General features: G+C 54.0%; 1 protein-coding gene across 3 annotated transcripts in view; it reads left to right on the top strand.

The window, feature by feature from the left end:
• Positions 1–19,414, top strand: part of HIC2 (HIC ZBTB transcriptional repressor 2) — a 28,895-nt gene extending 9,481 nt beyond the window's left edge. Inside the window, exons 2-4 of one of the 3 annotated variants that reach the window (XR_015242408.1) lie at positions 10,817–10,914; positions 12,671–15,620; positions 15,665–19,414. Coding sequence is in view for 1 of the 3 variants with exons in the window: in XM_086682325.1 (XP_086538451.1) it covers positions 10,889–10,914; positions 12,671–14,495 (1,851 nt within the window). In the remaining 2 variants the exon portion in view is untranslated. Of the gene's footprint in view, positions 1–10,816; positions 10,915–12,670 lie in introns of all 3 variants that reach the window. The other 2 variants (XR_015242407.1, XM_086682325.1) reach the window with 2 other exon arrangements.
• Positions 19,415–21,994: the final 2,580 nt, after the last annotated feature.

Raw genomic sequence — 21,994 nt, 5'->3', positions numbered from 1 at the left:
AGCTGGGCGGCTAGTGCTGACATAGGTCCCGGGAGAAATGCAGGGCTGGCTTCGCAGAGGGGCACTCAGGCATGTCTGTGGACCAACCAAGCTGAGAGGTGGGCCAGGTCCTCTCTGGGAAGCACCCTGCAGGCCGGGCTGGAGTGTGGACTTTATCCAGGCATCGGGAATGCATTAAAAGCTTTAAGCAGGGGAGTGACTGGATGAGATCGGTGTTTGAGAAAGATAACTCAGGGTTGATTGGACTCCGAATTGGAGGGGGCAGAGGCTGCAGAGGGGAGATGTATGCTAGACTTTGATATTTTCGATTAGAGTGGCGTGTTAACTGCCCTCTTCCCCTCCATTCATTGGGAGGGTTCCTGGGATTTCCATCCTGTTGGGTAAGACACACTTGGCCTCCCAGGTATGGAGGCCCTGCTTTCTGTTGCTTTCTATTTAGGACCGAGTGGTACTTTCTGGGCATCTCCAGTGGGATGGAGCTCTCTGAAGCCCTTGTTGGCACATTGTTGCCATATTTGCCCAGCCATGTGGCTCTGCAGTGTGGGGTCCTGGGTCAAGTGTTGTGAGCAGTGCTCAGCGAGTATCACACAGCTGTAGTCTCTGGCTCCTCCTTGAATCTAGAAGGTCTTGTCCAGGGGTGTCTGGGTGGCTCCGTTGATTGAGGGTCCGACTCTTGATCTCAGCTCAGGTCTTGATCCTCAGGGTTTTGAGTTCCAGAAAGAAAGAGAAAGAAAGAGAGCGGGTGGGGGAGGGAGGGAGGAAGGAAGGAAGGAAGGAAGGAAGGAAGGAAGGAAAAGAAAGAAAAGAATTCTAGACGGTTTTGTCCTGCTCCCCTTTCTTTTGGGACTTCTGCACAGAGCATGCCAGCTTCCTCAATTGATTTGAAGATTATGCTCCAGGTTATTTACAAAAGTGTTAATGGGAGGGTGTAAATTACACATGCACACATATAGGTATAACTAGTGAGCAACACACACCCTTGCTTCCCCCACCCATGTAAGAAATAGCCCCTGGACACCCACCTGTGTTGCTCCCCAGCTTATCCCTGCCTCCCCCCAGAAATCACCACTCTTTTAGATTGTGGGTTAACTGTTCCCTAGCTTTTCTTTGTAGCTTCCTTGGGCTTGTCTGGATCCTTGAACAGCGGTTCACTGGGTTTGCTCTTTGTGTACTCAGAGCCAGGCACTAATCTCTATTTTGAGATTCACTGAAGTGTTGTGTGTAGCTGTGGTTTCTGTGTTCCTGTCCCTACTTGGAGTGTTCCAAGGTGGCACTGTCCTACATTTCATCCTACCCCCTGCCAGTGGGGGTTCCGGGTGTTTTTAGGGCAGAGTTTTTGTTACCTCCTAAGTAGCCCTGTTTTCACCTCACCCCCTGGCTCTACTTCTCCAGGAAGATAAATACCTCTTTTTCTTTCTTTCTTTCTTTCTTTCTTTCTTTCTTTCTTTCTTTCTTTCTTTCTTTCTTTCTTTCTTTCTTTTGTTCTTTCGTTCTTTCGTTCGTTCGTTCGTTCGTCCGTCCCTCCCTCCCTCCCTCCCTCCCTCCCTCCCTCCCTCCCTTTTTTTCGCCTGTAAACCCAGTTTCTTAATGCTAAACAATCCTTCCAGCACCACTGAGACTCCATTTTAAAAGTAGAATGACACTGTGTGTGTTTTTTTTCAAGTCTGAGTTGATCTCTCTGTCCGATTCCCTTCTGAGCTGTTGGCCTCTCCTGTGTCAGACCCTTCAAGATGACTGCTGGATGGGTGAGACCTCTTCTGTAAAGTACCACACCTGGAGGCTTTAAAAAGCCTTGGGCACAGGACCAAAGAGTGTGAGATTCTCTATAGAAGTTCACCAATTTTACTGTTAAAAAGGCCTTTTTAAAAACTTTAGCAGGTGCCTATGGTATCTCTACTTGATTTTTTTTTTTTTTTTTTTTTTTTTGGATTAAAAAAACCTAATCTTTGATCTTTGGCTATAGCTCCTTGAGTCATTTGTTTCCTTCTGCTTAGTGGCTCCCTTTGACCCCCTATACTGGAGGGCTACAACTACTTTCTTCCTGGCTTCCTCCCTTTGATGCATCCAGCTAGCTGCTCAGGGACCCGCTTGGGCCTTGGTGGAAGGTATACTGTTTGTACCTCACCTGCAGCTCTGAATTTTCCTCTCCTGAGCTTGCCTGAGTGGAGTTCTTCCTATCTGTTGAAATATCAGCTAGATGCTAGGATTAAAAAACGTCATCACATTGTTGTTACTTTGAATGGCAACAATGATTTTATGGTGGTTTCTAGATTTCCTGTAGCTTCCTGGCTGGTCTGTAGAGTTCTCTCTTCCAAGATGGATATTCTGCCCTGGATGTGGCCACTCTGTCCTGTCAGTTCTCTCTTTCTTGTCTTATGATTGTTGTTATTAGTGGTTATTAGTGGTTCAGGGAGGTTATTTCCTGGCTTGGATCTACTTGCTAATCAGGACCAAGACTGGGCCTTGCTTCCCATCCTGAAAGTTTCTGTGCACTGTATTGCATTCAAGTATATCGTACGTAGGAAATATGTGTAGTTGTGAATGACTGTTCCGAGGGTTCTTCACAGATGGACATACTTATGTAACCAGCATCCAGAATGAGAAACACAGCCCCAGAAGCCCCTCGTGAGTCCTTTGAGTCACCCCTTCCCCCTCCCCACTCTCCTCTCATCCCTGGATCCGTGTTGCCTGCTTTCCAATTTACGTGAATGGAATCACACCACATAGTCTCTTTTGAGTCTGGCTTCTTCGGTCAACAGAATGCTCAAGAGACTCATGTATGTGCACGTAAATCAAACCGTGTGACATCACCAACATTTTTAACCTATAAAAAGCACACCTGTATGTGTAAATGTTCAGTCCTGTGCATGGCTGGGTAACCGTCCTTATACCTTTGGCTACCCCCTGTCGTGTAGGTGTCGGGCTCCTGTGAACAGGGCTGCTGTGCACACGCTTGCCCGGGTTTTGGTGAGCATGTGGGTAGGTTTCTGTTCGTGTATACCTTGGAGTGCACTTCTGGACCATAGGGCTTGCATGTTTTCATCCTTGGTCTTATTTCTAAAATAATACCTTTCTCTTTTTCCTCAGGAAGTATTCTTTAGTCTTTGCCCGGCCAATTAAAGTCCCATCATTACTGTCTGGTATCAGGTTTTGTTTTTTCTAATTCTCCTTTAGGGTGCGATTTCTTTGTCATCCTGGCCTGCCATGTCATGGGGCAGGGCAGCGCAGCGCTGCCTCGATGCCAGCTTGCCTCAAGAGTTCTGACCAACCCACAATGACCATGGGGGTGAAGGGTTGTCAACCACCCTTTCTAGGGAAGGGCTCCTCTGCATTGAGAGGTGGTTCCTCCTCCTTTTTGATCATGAAATATTTTCTTGTCTGACATGTGAAGTAGAAGATGGTAGGAGTTTGGGTTTGCTTTGTTTGGCTTTAATTCTTTCAGAGTCCTTGGTGGGCATAAGAATTGTTATTCTTACGACTACCAGGTTTGGTTTTGAAATTGTGGAGTGAGCAATGGGCTCGGCAGCTCCTGCTCTGTGACTCAGCTGTGTCTCTTGCTCTGGGGCTCAGTTAACCTCATCTGAAGGGTGTCCCTGGGCCAGGTGAGACGACCGTGATAGTCTTTTACAGTAGGGCTGCCCAGGCTTTCTGGGTGCTCTTTAGCTCCTCACATGTGGAATTTCCACCTATTTACCACAGTGCTGTCCTGCCCCTCTCCTCCCTTGAGGTCTCTGCCTACCACTCAGGCCTGGCAGCCCCTACCCTTGGCCGTGTCCTGCCTCCATAGATGCCTGGTGACTAGGCTCTACCTCGCTGTCTTGTGTTCCAAGCCCACCATTTTTATTAATCACTCTCTGGGCTTATTTACCTGGGAAATCATGTCTTCCCTTTGGGAGCTATCTTCTTTCTCTCGACCCCCAACGGCTGAGCGTTTACTACTTAGCGTTTACAGAGCATTGGGCTTTCCTGGAGGTAGAAAACTTATAACCCACCTCAGTGCTTCCCAGACTTGAAATGTGCATGTGAGTCCCGTGAGGTTCAAATGCAAGTTATGCAGTGAGGTCTGAGCAGCAGCATTTCTTGTGAGACCCTGGGTGGTGCTGCTGCTGCTGGTAAATGGGGCTGGGGCCACAGAAACCAGTGCACTGGGGCCTCTCTGCCTCTTGACTGAAGTAGCTCTTGGATTTTCACTTGTTCCTTGCCTGATGGAGATGGCAGATGTCCTCTCCCTGCTCTGCTGTCCTGTTGGCCAGCCCACCCCATGGGTGCTCCATGCCTCCAGGCTCCTGCTCTGTTGCTGCCAGTGAGCCTTTCACCAACAGTTCAGGCCCCTCCTGAAGGGAATGCAGTGGGGGAGAGAGCCTGGAGGTGAGTGTAGCTTTTGTATGAATAATCATGATCTTAAACTGCTCTTCCCCTTCTTCGATCAGTGCTCACCTGCCTCTCCTCAGTGGCACTTAAGGTCGTGGCCTGGCTTGGTACACTGCTAGACCTGGCCCTCCAGTGGGACCCTGTCCTTTGCCTTTCCTGGTGCCAGCTAGCCAATTGTGTCAGAGCCAGCAGAAGAAATTCAGTTGCAGGCCCCCAAGACCATCCTGGCCTTGCTTCTGGTTGGCTTTAAAGCCAGGAGCAATGGGAGGGTTGTAGGCCTGGAGGAAGGAGGGAGAAGACCCAAGGCTGTCTTGGAGAAGCAAGGTTTGCAGGCTGTGGGGCCTGTGCACTGTGGAGCTTCCTGCCAGGCCTCTCCTCACACTAGCACTTTCTAACCTTTTCCTCACCGTGTTATTAGCCAGGAGCTGGCCCATCTCTTAGATGGGAGTGCACGGAGACGAAGGTGGTCAGGGCCCAGGCAGGACTTGGCCCATCACAGGCAGCACGGGGTCTTCAGTAGGGCCTAAGGGAATTTCAGGACAGACTCAAAGTCCAGCTGAGGTGGATGCCACTTGCCTTGCTGTTCAGGGTAAGCTGGTGGGTGGGTAACAGGGCTGGCCTGAGGGGCAGAGAAGGATGCTAGCACTGGGTCCCTGATCATTGTGCTACCAATGCAGTCAGTGGAACCCAAATGTTTATTTCGTAGAAGCCGCGTTGGAGGGAGGGCTGGGCTCCTGGCATTCGCAGAGCCTGTTGCTTTCCAGGAGGATGGTCTGGGAGAAGAGCCAGGAGCTGCTGGCTGGCATCCAGGGCTGGGCTAGATTACACGGCTGGGCTTGCCCAGAGCACTGAGTCCCACCCACCACCAGCCCATGCCTGGAGGAACAGGCCAGAGAGGTCATGGAGGCCAGGCAGGGGTGTTTCAGAAAAGCAGCATGCACAGCCTGGGCACCCAAAGCAGGCTGTGTGACCGGGGTCCCACCTTGTCGCTTCTAGCCAGAAGCTTCTCACTGGCCTCAGGTAGTAAAGGAGTTGGACTGACCTTATACATGAGGTCAGGAGAATGCAGCCCAAGTGAGGCCCTGCTGTGATGGGGAGGTGGGTGGTGGTGGGCAGGGGAAGGTGATGGTGGAGGTGCAGACCAAAATCCTTCCTTCTGGCTCTGCATGGAAGGTGGTGTTCCTGTACATGGCACTCCTGCCTGGCAATGGGAAGTGCATGCTCTCTGTCCATGGGGTAAGGAAAGTCTAACAGCGGCTCTAGATCAGGCTTTGAGCTCTTATTCTGCCACCTGCTTGCTCTTGTGACTCTGTACAAGTTCCTCAACCCCCAGAACCGTATCTGTCCCTGGAGGTAGAGATCACTCCTTAGTCTTCCCCACAGGCAGGCTGCTGTCTCCTGTGGGGCAGACTGAGGTAGGTCAAGGTGCTGTCTGGATGGGTGGGGAAGGGGAGAGAGGCTGCCGGTGAAGGGGATGGAAGAGACTTCATGGAGGAATACAGAGAAGAGGGGTGTGGAGGAGGATTCCCGGCCATGGGGACAGGAGAATGCAGTCTTGGGCTTCTGGTCTGCTGGACTGGTTGGTGGGTTGGGGGTGGGGCCTTGGCTTTTCTGGATCCTGAACTGCTTGTACCTTCTAGGTTGTCTCCACCATGCCCTCAAGCTGCTCTCTTGCAGCATGGGTGGGGCCAGGCCTTCAGGGAAGAGGCACTTGTTTGAGCACCAGGTGACCAGTGCCGGTCAACTGTGACTGAGGCGAGTGCTGACCTCAGATTCAGGCTTGGGGACAGTAGCCAGCATGTTTGGTGCCCTCTCTGACACAGAAGAGCTAAACCCCTGTAGGTGTGGAAGCTGCTTTGTGGCTGGCTGTACCTTGTGCCCCTCTGCTTGGCACTCTTTTGTGCCTCCTACCTGTCAGTGGAACTCTGGGTGGGCGATGAGGGGCTGGAAGATTCCTGTATCTCTGTTACTTCTGGCCAGGTGTGGTTAAAGAGAAAAGATGGTCTCCTGTTGGGTGCTTTGGGATGGGCTATCCTCCAGCATAGCCCCAAGACTCTTGTGAGAAGTACCACTTGAGGAAGTGAAGGAGGGCCACAAGAGAGGGAGGTGGGATGACAAATTTTCCAGGAGATCTGGGCAAAGAGGCCGGCCCAGGGAGAGAAAGCAGGTGGTCCCTCTTTCCCTGTCCTTCATCTTTCTCTCTAGGGCCCACCCTTCTGGTTGGAAGGGAAGGTGGAGAAGTTTTCTGAAATCTGGAGGCCTTCAGTCAAGGTGCCCACAGTGGTGTCTGGAGTAGGGGTGGCGTGGAGGGGGGGGGGCGGGGTTTGTTCCTGCCTGCAGGAGGTCAGGCATTGAGTAGAACAGATAGCATTTTTCTGGGGCATACTGCTCATGAGGGTCAGGAGTGCCAGGTGTGAAACACTCCCTGGGTTTGGCCCCTATCTGTGGGGCTGGAAATGGGTATGGGGTGTGCTCCACTTTCTCCAGGAGGGACGCAGTGCCTGCTGCCAAGCCCCAGGGAGGTGAGGCTGCCAGCCTGGTCTCCAGAGGGCACCACACCACTGGAGGTTGAATGACCAGGACAGTTATTTATTTATTTATTTTTTTTTCTTTCTTGATTTTTAAGTGATCTCTACATCCAACGTGGGACTTGAACTCATGACCCCAAGATCAAGAGTTGTATGCTCTTCCACCTGAGCCAGCCAGGCATCCCAGACCAGAGCAGTTCTGAATGCCCAGGTCTCCTGGAGCCCAGGCTTGGACACAATGGGTGTCCAGGCTGAGTTAGGCAGTTCCCATGAGATAGGTGGTTGGAATTGTTCTCCTGTGCTCTCTGCTTAACCAAAGATCACTTTAAAACTTCTCATGGCCTCTGAAAGGCTGGACTAGTGCATGCTCTTCTGCTTTTTGTAGAATGCTAGGAAAAGAGAGAGGCCTGGAGGTGACCCTATTCTAGCCTCCCCATGAGCTCTTGAGGCCATGTAGACTGCCTGGGATCATGGGCAAGTGGGGTTCCTAATGGGGTGCTGCTCCAAGGGTCAGAAGGCCATGGGCCCTGCCTCCTGCCATCCTCATTGGCTTCTTGTCTAGTGTGTGTTTGATGGGATGCAGGGTAGGAGATCTCAGGTCAGTATCCTTGACCTAGGGCTTTGAATACCTACCAAGAACCTGTGATGGCTGCCTAGCCAGGATGGAATCAGGAGGGACAGGGATCTGTTCTTGCCATTACCACTCTACCCTCATGGGCTACTTGTGTGCCTAGGATGAGTGAATGTTAGGTGGTAGTGGGCTGCTGAGAAGGGCATGTCCTTTGGAAGCCTCCGTTCTTTCACTCTTTGTTGGAATTTTTTTTTCAATATGAGGTAAAATTGACATATAACATGGGACCCAAATTTCTGGTGAGCCCTTGAGTTTTGACCAGTGAGTTCATTAACCTTAACCCAAACCTAAACCCAGATATAGAGCCACCCTGGGCCTAGAAAGTTCCTCATGTACCTTCCCAAACAGTGCTCACCAAACCTTCTACAGGCTCTTCTGATTTTGTTTCTACCATGATTAGTTCTGCCTGTTCTAGAACTTAATTTAAATGGAATCTTGCAGTCTGTACTCTTTTTGCAAGGTTTCCTTCACTCAACATCATGATTTTGAGACTTATGCATGTTTGTACATCGGTTTTTTTTTTTAGAACTTAAAAAGTAATACACACTTATTTTAAATTTTGAATATTATAGAAATGAACATAACAGAAACTATAGTTTTCCTGTACTTCCATCCCCCCCCCCTCCCCCCGCCTGCCCCAAGATAATCTTGTTTATTGGTTGGGTGTTCATGCCCCCAAGATGTTTCTTTACCGGATGGCATTGCCAGGTTGGGCCTTTCATGCCTTGGTTGAGGAGGGTAGACAGGAAGAAGCAGCAGACAGGTGCGGGGAGCTCCCCCTGGCTCAGCTCTATTGGCCTGACCTTCCCTTAGGTGGGTGTGTCTTTTAAAAGTCTCGGATGTCTGGGCCCTAGACTTGTCCTCACTGTGTGTATGTGGGGATTGCCGTTGGCTTTTCCGTGGCAGGGACTTGGAGGGGAAGGAAAGAAAATGTTACAGCCCAACTAGGTAGGTGGATGTTGACCATTTTGTAAACCGGGACCTGGGAAGGTAATCCAGCTGTTACAGCCAGGTCTTTCTGTTCATTACCACCCCTACCCCACCCTCAGCTTTTGTGTTCATAAGAAGGAAGGAGGCAGAGCTGGCTTTCCCCAGGGACTGTGTTTCTCCTGCCCTTACCTGCTGGGGTCAGCCTAGCCAGGGATTCTCCACACTACACCCCCAACCCATCCCACTGCCCCAGATCCTGGGTTTCCTGGAGCCAGTGCTCTGGCAGGCAACGGTTTTGAGCTGGGTGTGGATCCTTGGGGCTGATAGGCACGCTGCCTGGGCCTGCTGCCAGGGGGCTGCTGGGTGCCAGGAGCTGGTGCCAAGAGGTATCCTCATCCCAGCCTGCAGGCTCCTGCCAGGGCTGAGCACCAGCCCATGTACCCAGTGGGGTGTTGCACTGCCGGCTTACTGGGCCAGTCCCCACAGCCACGTTTCTAGTTACCTGCCACCCCCCACCCCCCGGCCCGCCGCCTCCCCAGGGCTGTGTCCTCTCTAGCTTAGGCGCTTGCTGCTCCCACACCCTGTGTTGAACAGTAGGGCAGAGGACTCTGCTGTTTTTTGCTGGGAAGAAAAGAAGCAACGCCTTGCAGGGGTCTTGGCCCTGCAGCAGGGGTCACCCCCTCACAGACATAGTGGCGGCCCACTATGCTGGCTGTGAATTCCCAGCAGGCAGCTCCACCGGGGCCCCACCCAGTGGAGGGTGCAGCGAAGCCTACTCAGTCCTGTGGGGAAGTTTGGGCTCAAGAAGAGTCCTGTCTGACCCAGCCTGGGAGGACTTGGTCAGTCAATGTGCCTTTCCGGGGCTGTGAAGTGGCTGGCACAGCTAGAGCAATGGGTACCTGTGGAAGCCCTCAAGTTCTGTTTTGCTGCCTGCTCTCTGCCTGGTTTTCTGTAGTTGGACTGATCTCCCACAAGGGCAAGTAATCCCTAGTTGCAGGGCCTGGCACATAGTGAAGCGGAGGCCACTGTGTGGATGCCTCAGCAGGGCTTGGGTTGCCCTGAGATCTGGTGGGGAGCACGCAGTGGCACAAGGCTGTATGGTGGGTGTCTGGTTGGCTCGAACATATCACTGTGTCTCCCTGTCCATTTTTCAGGGCTGCTCTCACCAGCGCCCAGGTGGTCTCTGCCCCCTTCCCAAGGCTGGGCTCTATTCTGTGCTGGCCATTTCTGGTAACACCCAGCAGGGGAGCCTGAACTCTTTACACAGGCAAGGGGCCCAGGCCACCTTCATTAAATGTAGATGCCCTCAGGCCTCTGGACCTACGGAGCTGGTTCTGCTGCCCTCTGGGCCATGGGTAGGTTCCTGGACCAACCATCCCCCCCCCTCCATTTCCCCCACACCCCTGGGCTACCCCATGAGAGGGGAGCTGTCCTAGGGGCCAGAGAGACAGCTGGTAGGCTGAAGCTGAGGCCTCCCAGCCACCCCGCACCCCAGGTCTGGTCACATTCCTGAGGGACCTGCTGAGCCTCCCTGGCCCAGGGGGTGGGGGAAGGGCAGGCAGGGATGGGCCTAGGGCTGCTGCAGGCCTCCACCCCCACCCCTGGCTCCATTCCAAGGGAGCCCAGACCTGCCTGAGTTGGGTGCAAAAAGCCAGAACCTCAGGATCCTAGGGATCTGCAGCTCTGGGGGGTGGGAGTGGGGAGCGGGAGCCCCTCCGCATCTGGCTGCAGCTGCCAGCTGCTTTGGCGGGCTGGTATTGAAAGGCCTGTCTTGCAGAAACTCCTGCAAGGGGAGGCCATGTGGTCAGGCTGGGCTGGGCAGGAGGGGGCTGGGCCCTCTGGGGGGTGGGGGGGGGGTGGCAAGAACAGATCAGGAAGGGAAGGAGGCAGGAGAGCCAGAAGCGGTTGAGACTGGTTCTTATAAATAGCCCATTGCACCAGGGCCTCCAATTTTGACCTTTTGTTATGTAAATGTGGCCAGCCTGGGAAGGGCCTTGCCCAGGCCTCCTGCCACCACGCCTGCCCGCCTGGAATTACAGAGGAATTACGCGCCTGCTACCAGCTCCCTGACAGGCCTAGGTGGCCCCTTAGAGTACCCTAAATCTCTTGGGTGGGAGGAGGGTGCAGCCCTGGTGAGCTCTCCAGACCTGTGACCTTCCCTGCCACCAGGCCTGACTGCTGGGCACTGTGGCCTCCATCCTCTGCCTGGCTGCCCCTTATGTCCCACCCAGAGAGACCCCAGACTTTCCTGGGAATAAGGGCTCCAGGGCCACCAGGTGCCTTCTCCTTCACTGTTCCTCCTTCCCTCCCTTGCTGGTGTATATATGGGTGACCCTGTCCATCTTCTCCTCCCCAGGTGACCAGGCATTGATGCACCCCCAGGGAGGCCACGCGCTCAAGGAGGCCACCCCCGCTGGCTGCTGCTCACATGGTTTCTGGGCCCCTGGCACTACGGTAGGCTGGGGACAGGGAACTGGCAGGATGGAGGGAGGGGGAGACATGGGGGAAGGCTTTCTGGGCGGCCCACACAGCCTTGCAGTTCTCAGCCTGGTCCTTTGTGTGTATGCAGTGCTGGGGTGCATGGAGGGGAGGTTGGGGCCCACTGTTCTCAGCCTGCAGAGGAGGGGCTGCTGTGGCTCACATGCTCTTGGAGGACGGGACCTCCTGCCCTTGGCCTGCCCCTTGCCAGTCTGGGAGCACCAGGCATCCTGGGTGCTGGTGGGGCTGACACCACATTTCCCTGGTGGCTGGGTGTCCCTGCCAGTGTGGAAGCTGTGCCTTGGGCTCTTTGTCCCTAACTGGCTGGCTGAGGAGCAGGGAGTGACAGAGGGTAGGTTCTCTTGGGACCTGGGCTCTAGCCTCTGAGCCCCAGCTGAACGGTCTTGTAAGGCTGGGTTGGCTGGGTTGGCTGAGCCCATGCTTGCTGCCTCCTATCAGGCCCTGAGTGCTAGCTTGTGGCTCTGTCTACCCATGTGTGTTCATGGTGAGTTCCAAGGCCTTCTTTGGGATGTGCATGGTTATTAGAGTTTCCGTCTATCAGAGCAGGTGTGGGGTAACTGGGAGTGGGAAGTGTTTGTGTTACAGAAAGCCAGCATGGGCGTGATCCCTTCAGGCTCTGCCCTAAGGGAGGCAGAACTGGGTTGGATACACTGGTAGAAGCTGGGAGGTCCTGGGTAGGGTGAGGCTCAGAGCAGTCAGTTACTTTTGGAGACGTGAAAGCACATTTGTCAACTGCATGGCACAGAGTTGCCTGTGTGAGGGGCCAGAGGGAGCATGGAGCCACACTTTGTGCCTTGGGTCCTGCTGCTCATTTGGGTGGGTGCATGGTCAGAGCATTACTGCTCCCAGAGACCATGTGCATGCTCTTACAAAGCCCACCTGCAGGATTCTCGGGGAGGTCAGAGGTTTCTGTGTGTCTATTACTTAATGACATCAGTGACTGTACCAGGCTGACAAGGCCAGCTGGCTGCCGTTCCCAGGGCCCCAGTGGTGCCAGAGGCTTGGCCAGGCCACCTTTTCTGCCCAGCACCTAGCGACCCAGGCTGGGGTGCTCAGGGCCCTCCTGAGCTGGGAGCAGGCATTGGCAAGGGACTCTGGCTGGGCTGCAGTGTCTGAAGGCAGGAATGTGACGTTGACAAACCTGTAAGTTTGGGAAGCCACTAGGGTTGTTTGAGAGGCACTCAGGGCAGAGCAGAGGTCACAGGTGGCAGCTGCATAGGAAAAAGAACCTTTATTTGACATTGGGAGGTTTAGCCGGGCAAACTTAATTTCTAGTTTGCCCTAAAAACCAGGAAGTTATATGCCCATGTGGGAAGTGAACCTGCCTGGGAGCTTCTGCTCACTTCATTCCCCACTGCTTCCCAGTACCTCAGAGTCCCCTGCTGGTCATTTTTAAGTCCCCTGTGGGCATGTGGTCGACTTGAGTGTGGAGACGGTACCCTGGGTTATGGAACCAAATTCACATCTGATTGTCTCTGCTTAGCATCATGTGACCCTCATTGTCCTCTGTTTCTGTTTTTCTCATTGGTGCAAATGGGGCCAGTGCCAGTGTCTCTTTTTCAGGCAGCATGAGCCCTGATGGGTAGTGTGAGTTCCCTGCTTGGGTACTGTGCCAGTGAGGCCCCCTGAGCACCACTGCAACCCCACATTGTCTCCAAGCCCTTGGATGAGGCTCCCAGGTGGTTAATGCCCCATGTGTTCTTGCCCACAGGTGGTACGCGTGGGCAGGGCGAGGGGACATGGGGCCCGACATGGAGCTGCCCAGCCACTCCAAGCAGCTCTTGTTGCAGCTGAACCAGCAGAGGACAAAGGGCTTTCTGTGTGATGTCATCATCATGGTGGAGAACTCCATCTTTCGGGCCCACAAGAATGTTCTGGCTGCCAGCAGCATCTACTTCAAGTCCCTAGTCCTGCACGATAACCTCATCAACCTGGACACGGACATGGTCAGCTCCACGGTGTTCCAGCAGATCCTGGACTTCATCTACACGGGCAAGCTGCTGCCCAGCGACCAGCCAGCTGAGCCCAATTTCAGCACTCTCCTCACTGCCGCCAGCTACCTCCAGCTGCCCGAGTTGGCAGCCCTCTGCCGTCGTAAACTCAAGCGAGCCGGCAAGCCCTTTGGCTCCGGACGGGTGAGTGCCACCGGCATGGGGAGGCCTCCCCGCAGCCAGCGGCTGTCCACAGCCTCTGTCATCCAGGCACGGTATCCGGGGCTCATGGACGGACGCAAGGGGGCCCACACCCCCCAGGAGCTCCCCCAGGCCAAAGGCTCGGATGACGAGCTCTTCCTCGGAGGCTCAAGCCAGGAGGGCGTGCATGGCCTGAGCCGGGCTGTCTGTCCCACCAGTGGGGAGGCTGGCCTGGGCAGCTGCAGCACCAATGGGAGCAGTGGGGGCTGCGAGCAGGAGCTGGGCCTGGACCTGTCCAAGAAGAGCCCTCCCCTGCCCCCTGCTACCCCCGGTCCCCCTCTGACCCCGGAAGACCCGGCCCAGCTGAGTGACAGTCAGCATGGCTCGCCCCTCTCAGCCTCTGCCCCTCCTGTTGCCAACAGTGCCTCTTATGCTGAGCTGGGGGGCACCCCCAATGAGCCCATGGATCTGGAGGGGTCTGAGGATAACCACCTGAGTCTGCTGGAGGGGCCTGGTGGGCAGCCCCGGAAGAGCCTGCGGCACTCAGCCCGCAAGAAGGAATGGAGCAAGAAGGAGCCTATGGTGGGGTCCCCCTTTGAGCGGAGGGAAGCGGGGCCCAAGGGCCCTTGCCTGGGGGAAGAGGGCGAGGGGCTAGGGGACAGGGTTCCCAATGGCATCCTGGCCAGCAGCGTTGCGGGGGGTGGCCCCAGTGGGCCTTACACGGAGCCCCCGTACTCCTGCAAGGAGGAGGAGGAGAATGGCAAGGATGGAAGTGAGGACAGCGGGCAGAGCGGGAGCGAGGGGGGCAGTGGCCATGCTGGTACCCACTACATGTACCGGCAGGAGGGCTACGAGACGGTGTCCTATGGGGACAACCTGTATGTGTGCATCCCCTGCGCCAAAGGCTTCCCCAGCTCTGAGCAGCTCAATGCCCACGTGGAGACACACACAGAGGAGGAGCTGTTCATCAAGGAGGAGGGTGCTTACGAGACAGGCAGCGGTGGCGCTGAGGAGGAGGCTGAGGACCTGTCAGCGCCCAGTGCGGCCTATGCTGCTGAGCCCCGGCCCTTCAAGTGCTCCGTCTGCGAGAAGACCTACAAGGACCCTGCAACGTTGCGGCAGCACGAGAAGACACACTGGCTGACTCGGCCCTTCCCCTGCAACATCTGTGGCAAAATGTTCACCCAGCGCGGCACCATGACACGTCACATGCGGAGCCACCTGGGCCTGAAGCCCTTTGCCTGCGATGAGTGTGGCATGCGCTTCACCCGCCAGTACCGCCTCACTGAGCACATGCGCGTGCACTCGGGCGAGAAGCCCTATGAGTGCCAGCTCTGCGGAGGCAAGTTCACCCAGCAGCGCAACCTCATCAGCCACTTGCGCATGCATACTTCCCCCTCCTAGCTCCTAGAAGCCAAAGACCCTTCTCCCCGGCCCAAGGGTGCCCTCTGCAGACTCGCCCTCGGGAGCCAACGGAAGGAAGAAAGAAGCACGGAGGCCAGGCAGGAGGGGCCAGGACCCCCAGGTCCCACAGGGGTAGCTCCTGGTGGCACCTCCAGCCAGCCCCCCCCCCCCCCCACACACACACCCAGAGCTTTAATGGACAGTCTGTACCAAGAGAAGAGAGAGGAGGGAAGCCGATGGGCCCAAGCTCCGCATGTGCATTGCTGGTGTGCAGTCTACCTCCCGATTCCGCCCAGGCCTCTGGCTCCCCGAGACGGCCACTGCGGGGCCCGTGGGAGTGGGTCATGGGGGTCTTGCTGGGATCTGGCCCCTTTCCCGCAGGCCGGGTCAGAGCAGGGGGCAGTGGGGGCCTCCCTCTGCTGGGGAGGAGCAGGGCTGCCCCGTGGCCAGGGGCGGTGTCTGTGTGCATGCACGAGTGCTTGTCTGTGTGCGGGCCACCCTGGCTTTTCGGGGAATGGTGCTGGAGGGGAGGGGACAGAGCCCTCCTTCCTGGAGCCAGGGGTCACTGCTCACTGGCGCTAGGACAGTCAGGGGGGCCCCCACCGCCTACCTCTCCACAGCTAAAGAGCCCTCTGGGCCTAGGTTGCTGTTATTCCTACTGATCTGTTCCTTTTTTCTTTTTGAATTTTGTTTTTTAAACCAAAACTAACAAGAGTTTATTTTCCTCCCGGCCCCTCGGGGCTGAGCCTGGGTCTGCAGACTGAATGTACAGGGGCAGCTGCCCTCCTGCCCCCGCCCCGGCTGAGGGGCGCCCACCCCTCCAGGCCCCAGAAGCCCTTCTAGGCCAAAGGCTTCCCTGGGCCCCGAGCCCCGCCTCGGCTGCCTCAGGAGAGAGAGTGATTTACCTATAGTTTCCGAGGAATATTCTTTGTTTAGAGGTACTTCTTTTTTATTAAGAGAAAAACCAGTGTAATGTTTATGTGAATGTTTGAACTGGAAGGTCTGGGACTTGTGGGGGGAGGGGGGAGGCTGGACTCAATGCCAGAGCCGTCGGTACTCTTCTTTTTCATTTTCTGTGTGTGTGTGTGTGTGTGTGTGTGTGTGTGTGTGTGTGTGTGTGTGTGTGTGTGTGTGTGTGTGTGTATGTATGTATGTGTGTGTGTGTGTAGTGTGCTTGGTGCGTGTGGACAGATATTGCGCTTTCCTTCCTTCCTTCCCAATCAAGGTGGAGAGACTTCTGACCTTTTGCTACCTCTTGAATTCATGAGAACAGTACGTTGGTGACTGGCAGTTGAGGCCGTGACACTTGTTTTCCTCCTGTTAGTGTGCATAGGAAGACGCGAGTTTGAGTGAGCCAGGCTCTGCCTGGCCCAGGTGGCCCTACTGGGCCCTCCACCCCCAGTGCTCTTAGAGGGGAGCTCCTGCAGCTGCTGAGTCACCTCGCATGTGTCTTTACCCCCAGAGCATGCGGCTAGCTGTGTCCACCCTGTGGGTGTTCTGAGTCCGTTGTGAAGCGTCAGGGAGCCTGCGTGTGTGCCTCTGATCTGGGGCTGGGTGAGGCAGGTGAGTGCTCCAGCCCCATGGGAGATCAGGGCCTGTAGCCAGCTCCCTGCAGTTCCCTGCCAGGGCCAGGATGAGGTGGAAGTGAGCCCCCCCCCCATCCTGTCTCCTGGGCCTGCAAGAGCTGGGACTTGGGAGAGCAGCAACCCCTCCCAGCCAGTGCAGAGGCTTAGGGAGGTACTGGCCAAAGTGATGTATACCCTCCTTGGGGACAGGGAGAGGTTACCTACCCTGCTTTGGCACCTTCTCTGAGCAGTCCTGGCTGCTCTGGCAAGAGGCTGGCTGCCACCCATTGGCTCAGCCCTGTCTGGAGTCCCACCCTTTACCCCTCAGCCCTCACCTTGGGGTTTCTCTACCAGCCACAGGACCTCTCCATGGGCTGGGAGTCGGGCTCACAAGGCCAGACCAAGGTCGCCGTTGGTCCCACTGTCCTCAGCTGACTGGAGCCACAGGATTAGGCCAGCAGCTTTATCTTCATTTTGCTTCATGCTTTTCTTTTTTTTTTTTCCTTTCTACTTTACGTTCAGACCAAAAAATTCCAGAGTCATCCTCCACCCTCACCCCTCCAGAGACCCTCCAGCTGAAAACAGCCTGAGTTCAGGGACCCGAATGGTGAAGGGTGTGTTTTGCAAGTGAGGGCTTCTGGCTGAGCCCATCTCAAGGCACCCCCAGCCCCAAGCTGGATCTTCTTCCCTATGGGTGGGAAACAGAGCACTAGACCTAGTGTCTTGTGTTCCCACAAGTCAGGTGAGGAGGCACGGTGCTTTCCAGGCCCCTCTGCCCTCCCGACCCCACCCCACTCCATCAGCACTTAAGCCACACGACACAAAGTCTGTACCACACGGGAGTTTTATGTGCGCCTGGCCTGTGTGTGGCCTCTTGGGCCGTGGGCAGCCGCATCCATGAGGTGACCCGTGAGAGTAGGTAATTCATTTGCAGAGCTTCAGGGACTGGGCGCAAAGGCCCCTCACTCAACGACGTTCGTGCGACATAGTATTGTACCCACCTGAGTATTGTATCGAGCCTTTTCTGTATTTTAACAAGAAAGCAAAACACTAGTTTCCTATTTAAGATTTTAAGGGTTTGTGGGGTGGGGTGGGACTAACACAACACTTGGTTTTGTTTTCTTTTTCCTTTGATTTCATGTGGAGTGTGTGCTTGCGAATGTGTGTGTGGAAATGTGTTAAGAGCCTCACAAGGAAATTAGGCCGTTGGAGGCCAAGGGCGGCTTACAGTTCTCTGCTTTAGTCACTTAATTCCTGAATGTTTCGGAGAAACAGGAAACAGAAAATAGCAGATGTCATGTAGGAAAGAGAGGATAAACAAAAAAAAAAAAAAAAAAAAGCTCATACCCAAATTCACAAAACCTATTTTTTAAACCAAAGCACATTTTGAATGAGTATGGAACCTCAATGGGCTCAGAAAAAAAAGATACTAATATATTTATCTCATTGTTTACATAAACTTTTACAGTTTCAGACCTCAGCAGCTGTAAGGCTAGTCCCAGTGAATCCCCACCTTCCGCTGGAGGCCCTTCTGAGTTGGCTCACGGGCAGAGGGGCAGGCCTGGAGGCCCCCCAGATTCACCTGAGCCCTCCTCCCCAGCCTGAGGCCTCTCAAAGCCCAGCTGGCACCAAAGAGCTTGGGCCGATGCTGACTGCCCCCCAGGCCTCCTGGCCAGACCTCAGAGGTCCTGGCTAGCTGGCACAGCAGGGGGTGGCCGTCAGCTCTGGCCACAGGACCCGAGTCTGGGGTTGGGCCCCAGGATAGAGGGTCCCCCACTCTGCCCGTGACCCTCGTGGTGGGTTGATGTGAGGGTCCCTCTCAAGCCAAAAAGCCGGGATCTTTGCACAGCTCCGTTAACTCCAGTGGGTCCCCACCCCCAGGGGACACTCCCACCCCCGGCAGTGGGGGGGTGCTTCCTGGGCTGGTCCTTACCAACACAGACGGTGCAAACACTCTGAACAGTGTTGTTTTTGTATCAATATGTTTGTGCAGTGATGAATGTATTTATTTCTCAGACTTGGGGCGAGTGAGCGGCCGGCTCCGCCACCGCTTGCTCCCACCAGACCGAGCCATCACAAGGGCTCCTCCAGGATTGCAAAAAAGGTAAAAAAGAGAAGATGAACCTTTAAGCAAAGAAGAATCTCAGAGACTCGCAGCATAGCCATACACCTCAGCCTGTGAAATGAACAATTCGGACCCAGACTGACTTGGAACCTCACGCAGCCTTGTGTGTGTATTTCCCGTTCGTCACCACTCGGGGGCGCTGGGCTGCCCCGCTATGCTCCCACCCCCACCCCGTCAGTATTCACTGGACTGGACCGCGTGCAGGAGTGCGATCTGGGCCGGGCTGGCTGGGCAGGCAGACCCTACCGCCCTCCCCACAGCCGTCCTGAGTCGGGGAGGCCTGGGCAGCCAGGAGGGCAGGGCTCAGGGAAGGTGGTGGGGGGGGGGGGGCGCTGCATCCGTCCACCCCCTTGGCTTGGGGAGGAAAGCAGAGGCACTGGGCCTCCAGAGAACAGACCAGGGATCTCTGCCCTGTTGTACCCCTAGAAGGGACCAAGGCCCTTGCTCTTCGCCAGAGTCACGTTGGGGCAGACATTACTGAACCTGTGAACTGATGCCAGGAGTGCTAGGATGGAGAGAGGGACCTACTCAGCCTCAGTGTGACATTCCAGATCAGGGGGTGGAGGTTCGCTGTGGGAATGGAGGCTGCCCAGGCCCCCGTTCCTAGGACGCTTCTCCCCTGCCAGCTTCAGTCACCCACTTTAATTTTTCTACCGGGAACCCCTCCCCCTACCTCACCTTGCTATTTATTGCTGTAATTTATTGACCTCAAAAATGCTGCATAACAGACCTCACTTGGGGCAGGGAGGTTCCCCAGGGCTCCCCCCCTCCTCTTGGTGGGGCCCCGTGGGGCCAGGTGCTGAGGGGAGCCTCTCTGTATCCCACCCATCACTTGTTTTCCCCCTCCCCCACTTGGGGGACCCCAGGTTGGGCACCTGCCCATTCGCAAATACCTCGAGGGGGAGGGGGAGGGATGGGGTTATAGCCGTTTTGTTTAATCGGAGAAGCGGGATCACGTCCTACTCTTATTTCCTTCCCGGAAGGGGGAGGGGCACCGTGATCGCACTCCTGTACTGGCCACCGCCGCTATCCGTCTTCGCATCGAGTTCACTTCCTTTGAGAGTTTGGATAAATTCAGGTCAGAGCTGCAGGTACGCAGCCCACAAGTGTCATAGAAAAAGCAATTCACCGACGACTGATCTCTCCATTCAGAAGCGTGCAGTCTTAATGTACAGTGATGAGAAACTGTTATTTTATGATCTTTTCATTAAAAGCTTGATTGAAAACTATCTTGTATGGGGCCTCTGTGTTCTGTGCCTGTTCTCTTCTGCTAAATGACACACTGCTTTCCTGTGTCCAGCACTTGCAAGACCCAGGAGGGTGGGAGCTGGGATGGGCCATCTGCCCACTATTGTCCTAAGGGCGGGTTTCAGGTGAAATGGCCCCAGGGGCTGGAATCTCACTTGGCCATGTGTGTGCATCCTGGGGTTGGGCTGTGGACCAGGGAACCAGCACCCTAGGGTCAACATCCTTTTGGGCAGTGTTGGCCTGAGTTAGCCTGTTCAGGAAGCAGTGGATATGTAGATAGGGACAGGGACCTGGTGGCCTGGATGAAGGGAGGTCTGGCTTGGGCCCAGGACCACCTGTTGGAGCAACAGAGTCATGCTGGGGCAAGACAAGGGCTCTCTACTGCACACTGCTCCTGATTCCTGCTTAGGGTAAAGGGGGGAGGAAGGAAAAGATAGTCTTAAGTTTCCAGGGGCAGAGACAGTAGTTCCAGTTCCCTGGTGGATTGTCCCAGCTACCAGAGGGGAATCCCAGAATAAGTGAAGATCCAGTAGGAGGGGCAGGGCTGGGGCCAGGAAGGTGGTCAGCAGCGGATGACCTCAGACCCCAAAACTCCAGAAGAATATGGACATTGCTGCTCTAAACCATGGTAAGCTCCATTGAATTATTTTTATTTCTTCTTTCAAGTGTGTTTTTTACATTTGTTTTTAAGTAATCTCTACACCCAACATAGGGCTCGAACTTAACCCTGAGATCAAGAGATGAATGTTCTACCAACTGAGCCAGCCGGTGCCAACTGTTCAATTCTTTTAAAATTCATGGGGCACCTGGGTGGCTCAGTTGGTTAAGTGCCAACTCTTGATCTCAGCTCAGGTCATGGTCTCACAGTTCGTGGGTTCAAGCCCCAGAATGGGCTCTGTGCTGATGGTATGGAGCCTGCTTGGGATTCTGTGTCTTCTCTTGCCCCTCCCCTGCTTGTGCACATGCACGCTCTCTAAATAAACTTTATTATTTTATTTATTTTTAATTGTTTAAAATCTTTATTTTTGAGAGAGAGAGACAAAGTGTGAGTGGGGGAGGAACAGAGAGAGAGGGAGACACAGAATCTGAAGCAGGCTCCAGGCTCTGAGCTGTCAGCACAGAGCCCGACGTGGGGCTTGAACTCACGAACTGTGAGATCATGACCTGAGCTGAAGTTGGATGCTTAACCAACTGAGCCACCCAGGAACCCCAAATTTTGTTATTTTCTTTAATGTTTGTTTATTTTGAGAAAGCACGAGCAGGGGAGGGGCAGAGAGAGATGGAAACACAGAATCCTAAGCAGGCTCCAGGCTCTGAGCTGTTATCACAGAGCCCCACTTGGGACTTGAACTCACGAGCGTTGAGATCATGACCTGAGCTGAAGTCGACGCTTAACCGACTGAGTTACCCAGGCGCCCCATAAATAATAAAATAAAAGAAAAGAAAGAAAAGAAAAGAAAATTTGTTTTTGTTTTTGTTTTTTTTCCACGTACTAACTGAACATAGTTTAAATAATCAAAAGCTTCTTTAAAAGGCTTAACACGGGTGCCTGGGCTGGCTCAGTTGGAAGAGCATGTGACTCATGATCTCGGGATTGTGAGTTTGAGCCCCATGTTGGGTGTAGAGATTACTAAAAAAAAAAAAAAAGAAAAAGGCTTAAAACAAACAAAAAATAGTCTTTTGTTCCCTTAACCCCATCACAATGTATGCAGACCCCCACTTCTAATTTGTAGCATCATTTATGCATTTATCTCCACATTTCTTAATAGTAGGCTTATACTGCTGTCTTATCTCATCCTTTTCAGAGTTGGGACGTATAGATGGGGATTTTAGTTCAGCTTAGTGCATTTATACCCTCTTCCCCTTCCCTTAAATTCCCCCAGATAGTTTAGTTTAATCTAGGGGTTGGCAAACTTCTGTAAAGCAGCCAGATAGTAACTATTTTAGCCTTTGTGGGCCATACAGTCTCTACAATGACTTCTCAACCCTGCTGTCACTGTGCAAAAGCTCCCACTAACAACATAAGGAGGTGGGCATGGCTAAGTTTCATTTAACTTCATTTATAAGAACTGGTGCAGGGGCGCCTGGGTGGCTCAGTCGGTTAAGCATCTGACTTCGGCTCAGGTCATGATCTCATGGTTCATGAGCTTGAGCCCCACGTTGGGCTCTGTGCTGAAAGCTCAGAGCTTGGAGCCCACTTCAAGTTCTGTGTCTCCTCCTCTCTCTGCCCCTCCCCCATTCTCTCTCTCTCTCTCTTTCTCATAAATAAATGAATAAATAAATAAATTAAATAAATAAATAAAACTGGTTCAGTGTGCAATTTCTGAATCCATACTTGTCATTATCACCATGTATTTGTTTATTGCTGAACCAAGTGGTGTAGTGCATCTTTTTGTACAATCTTTTGTTCTTCTTGAGGTTAATTATGTTTTCAGTTACTCAGATTGATTTGTGTCTCCATCTTCCTCCACCCTTTAACTCTGAAATGCTTCCCAGTACAGCTTTCCACAGAATCAGATGCTGTCTATTCTTTTTCCCTCAAGGGACATTCTTCTGGAACC

Source organism: Puma concolor, chromosome D3, assembly GCF_028749965.1.
Source record: "Puma concolor isolate L17-30 chromosome D3, mPumCon1.1.hap2, whole genome shotgun sequence".
NCBI classification, from domain to species: Eukaryota; Metazoa; Chordata; class Mammalia; order Carnivora; family Felidae; genus Puma; species Puma concolor.
The sequence above is the reverse complement of the archived record's forward strand: the minus strand, read 5'-3'. Positions and strand labels throughout refer to the sequence as shown.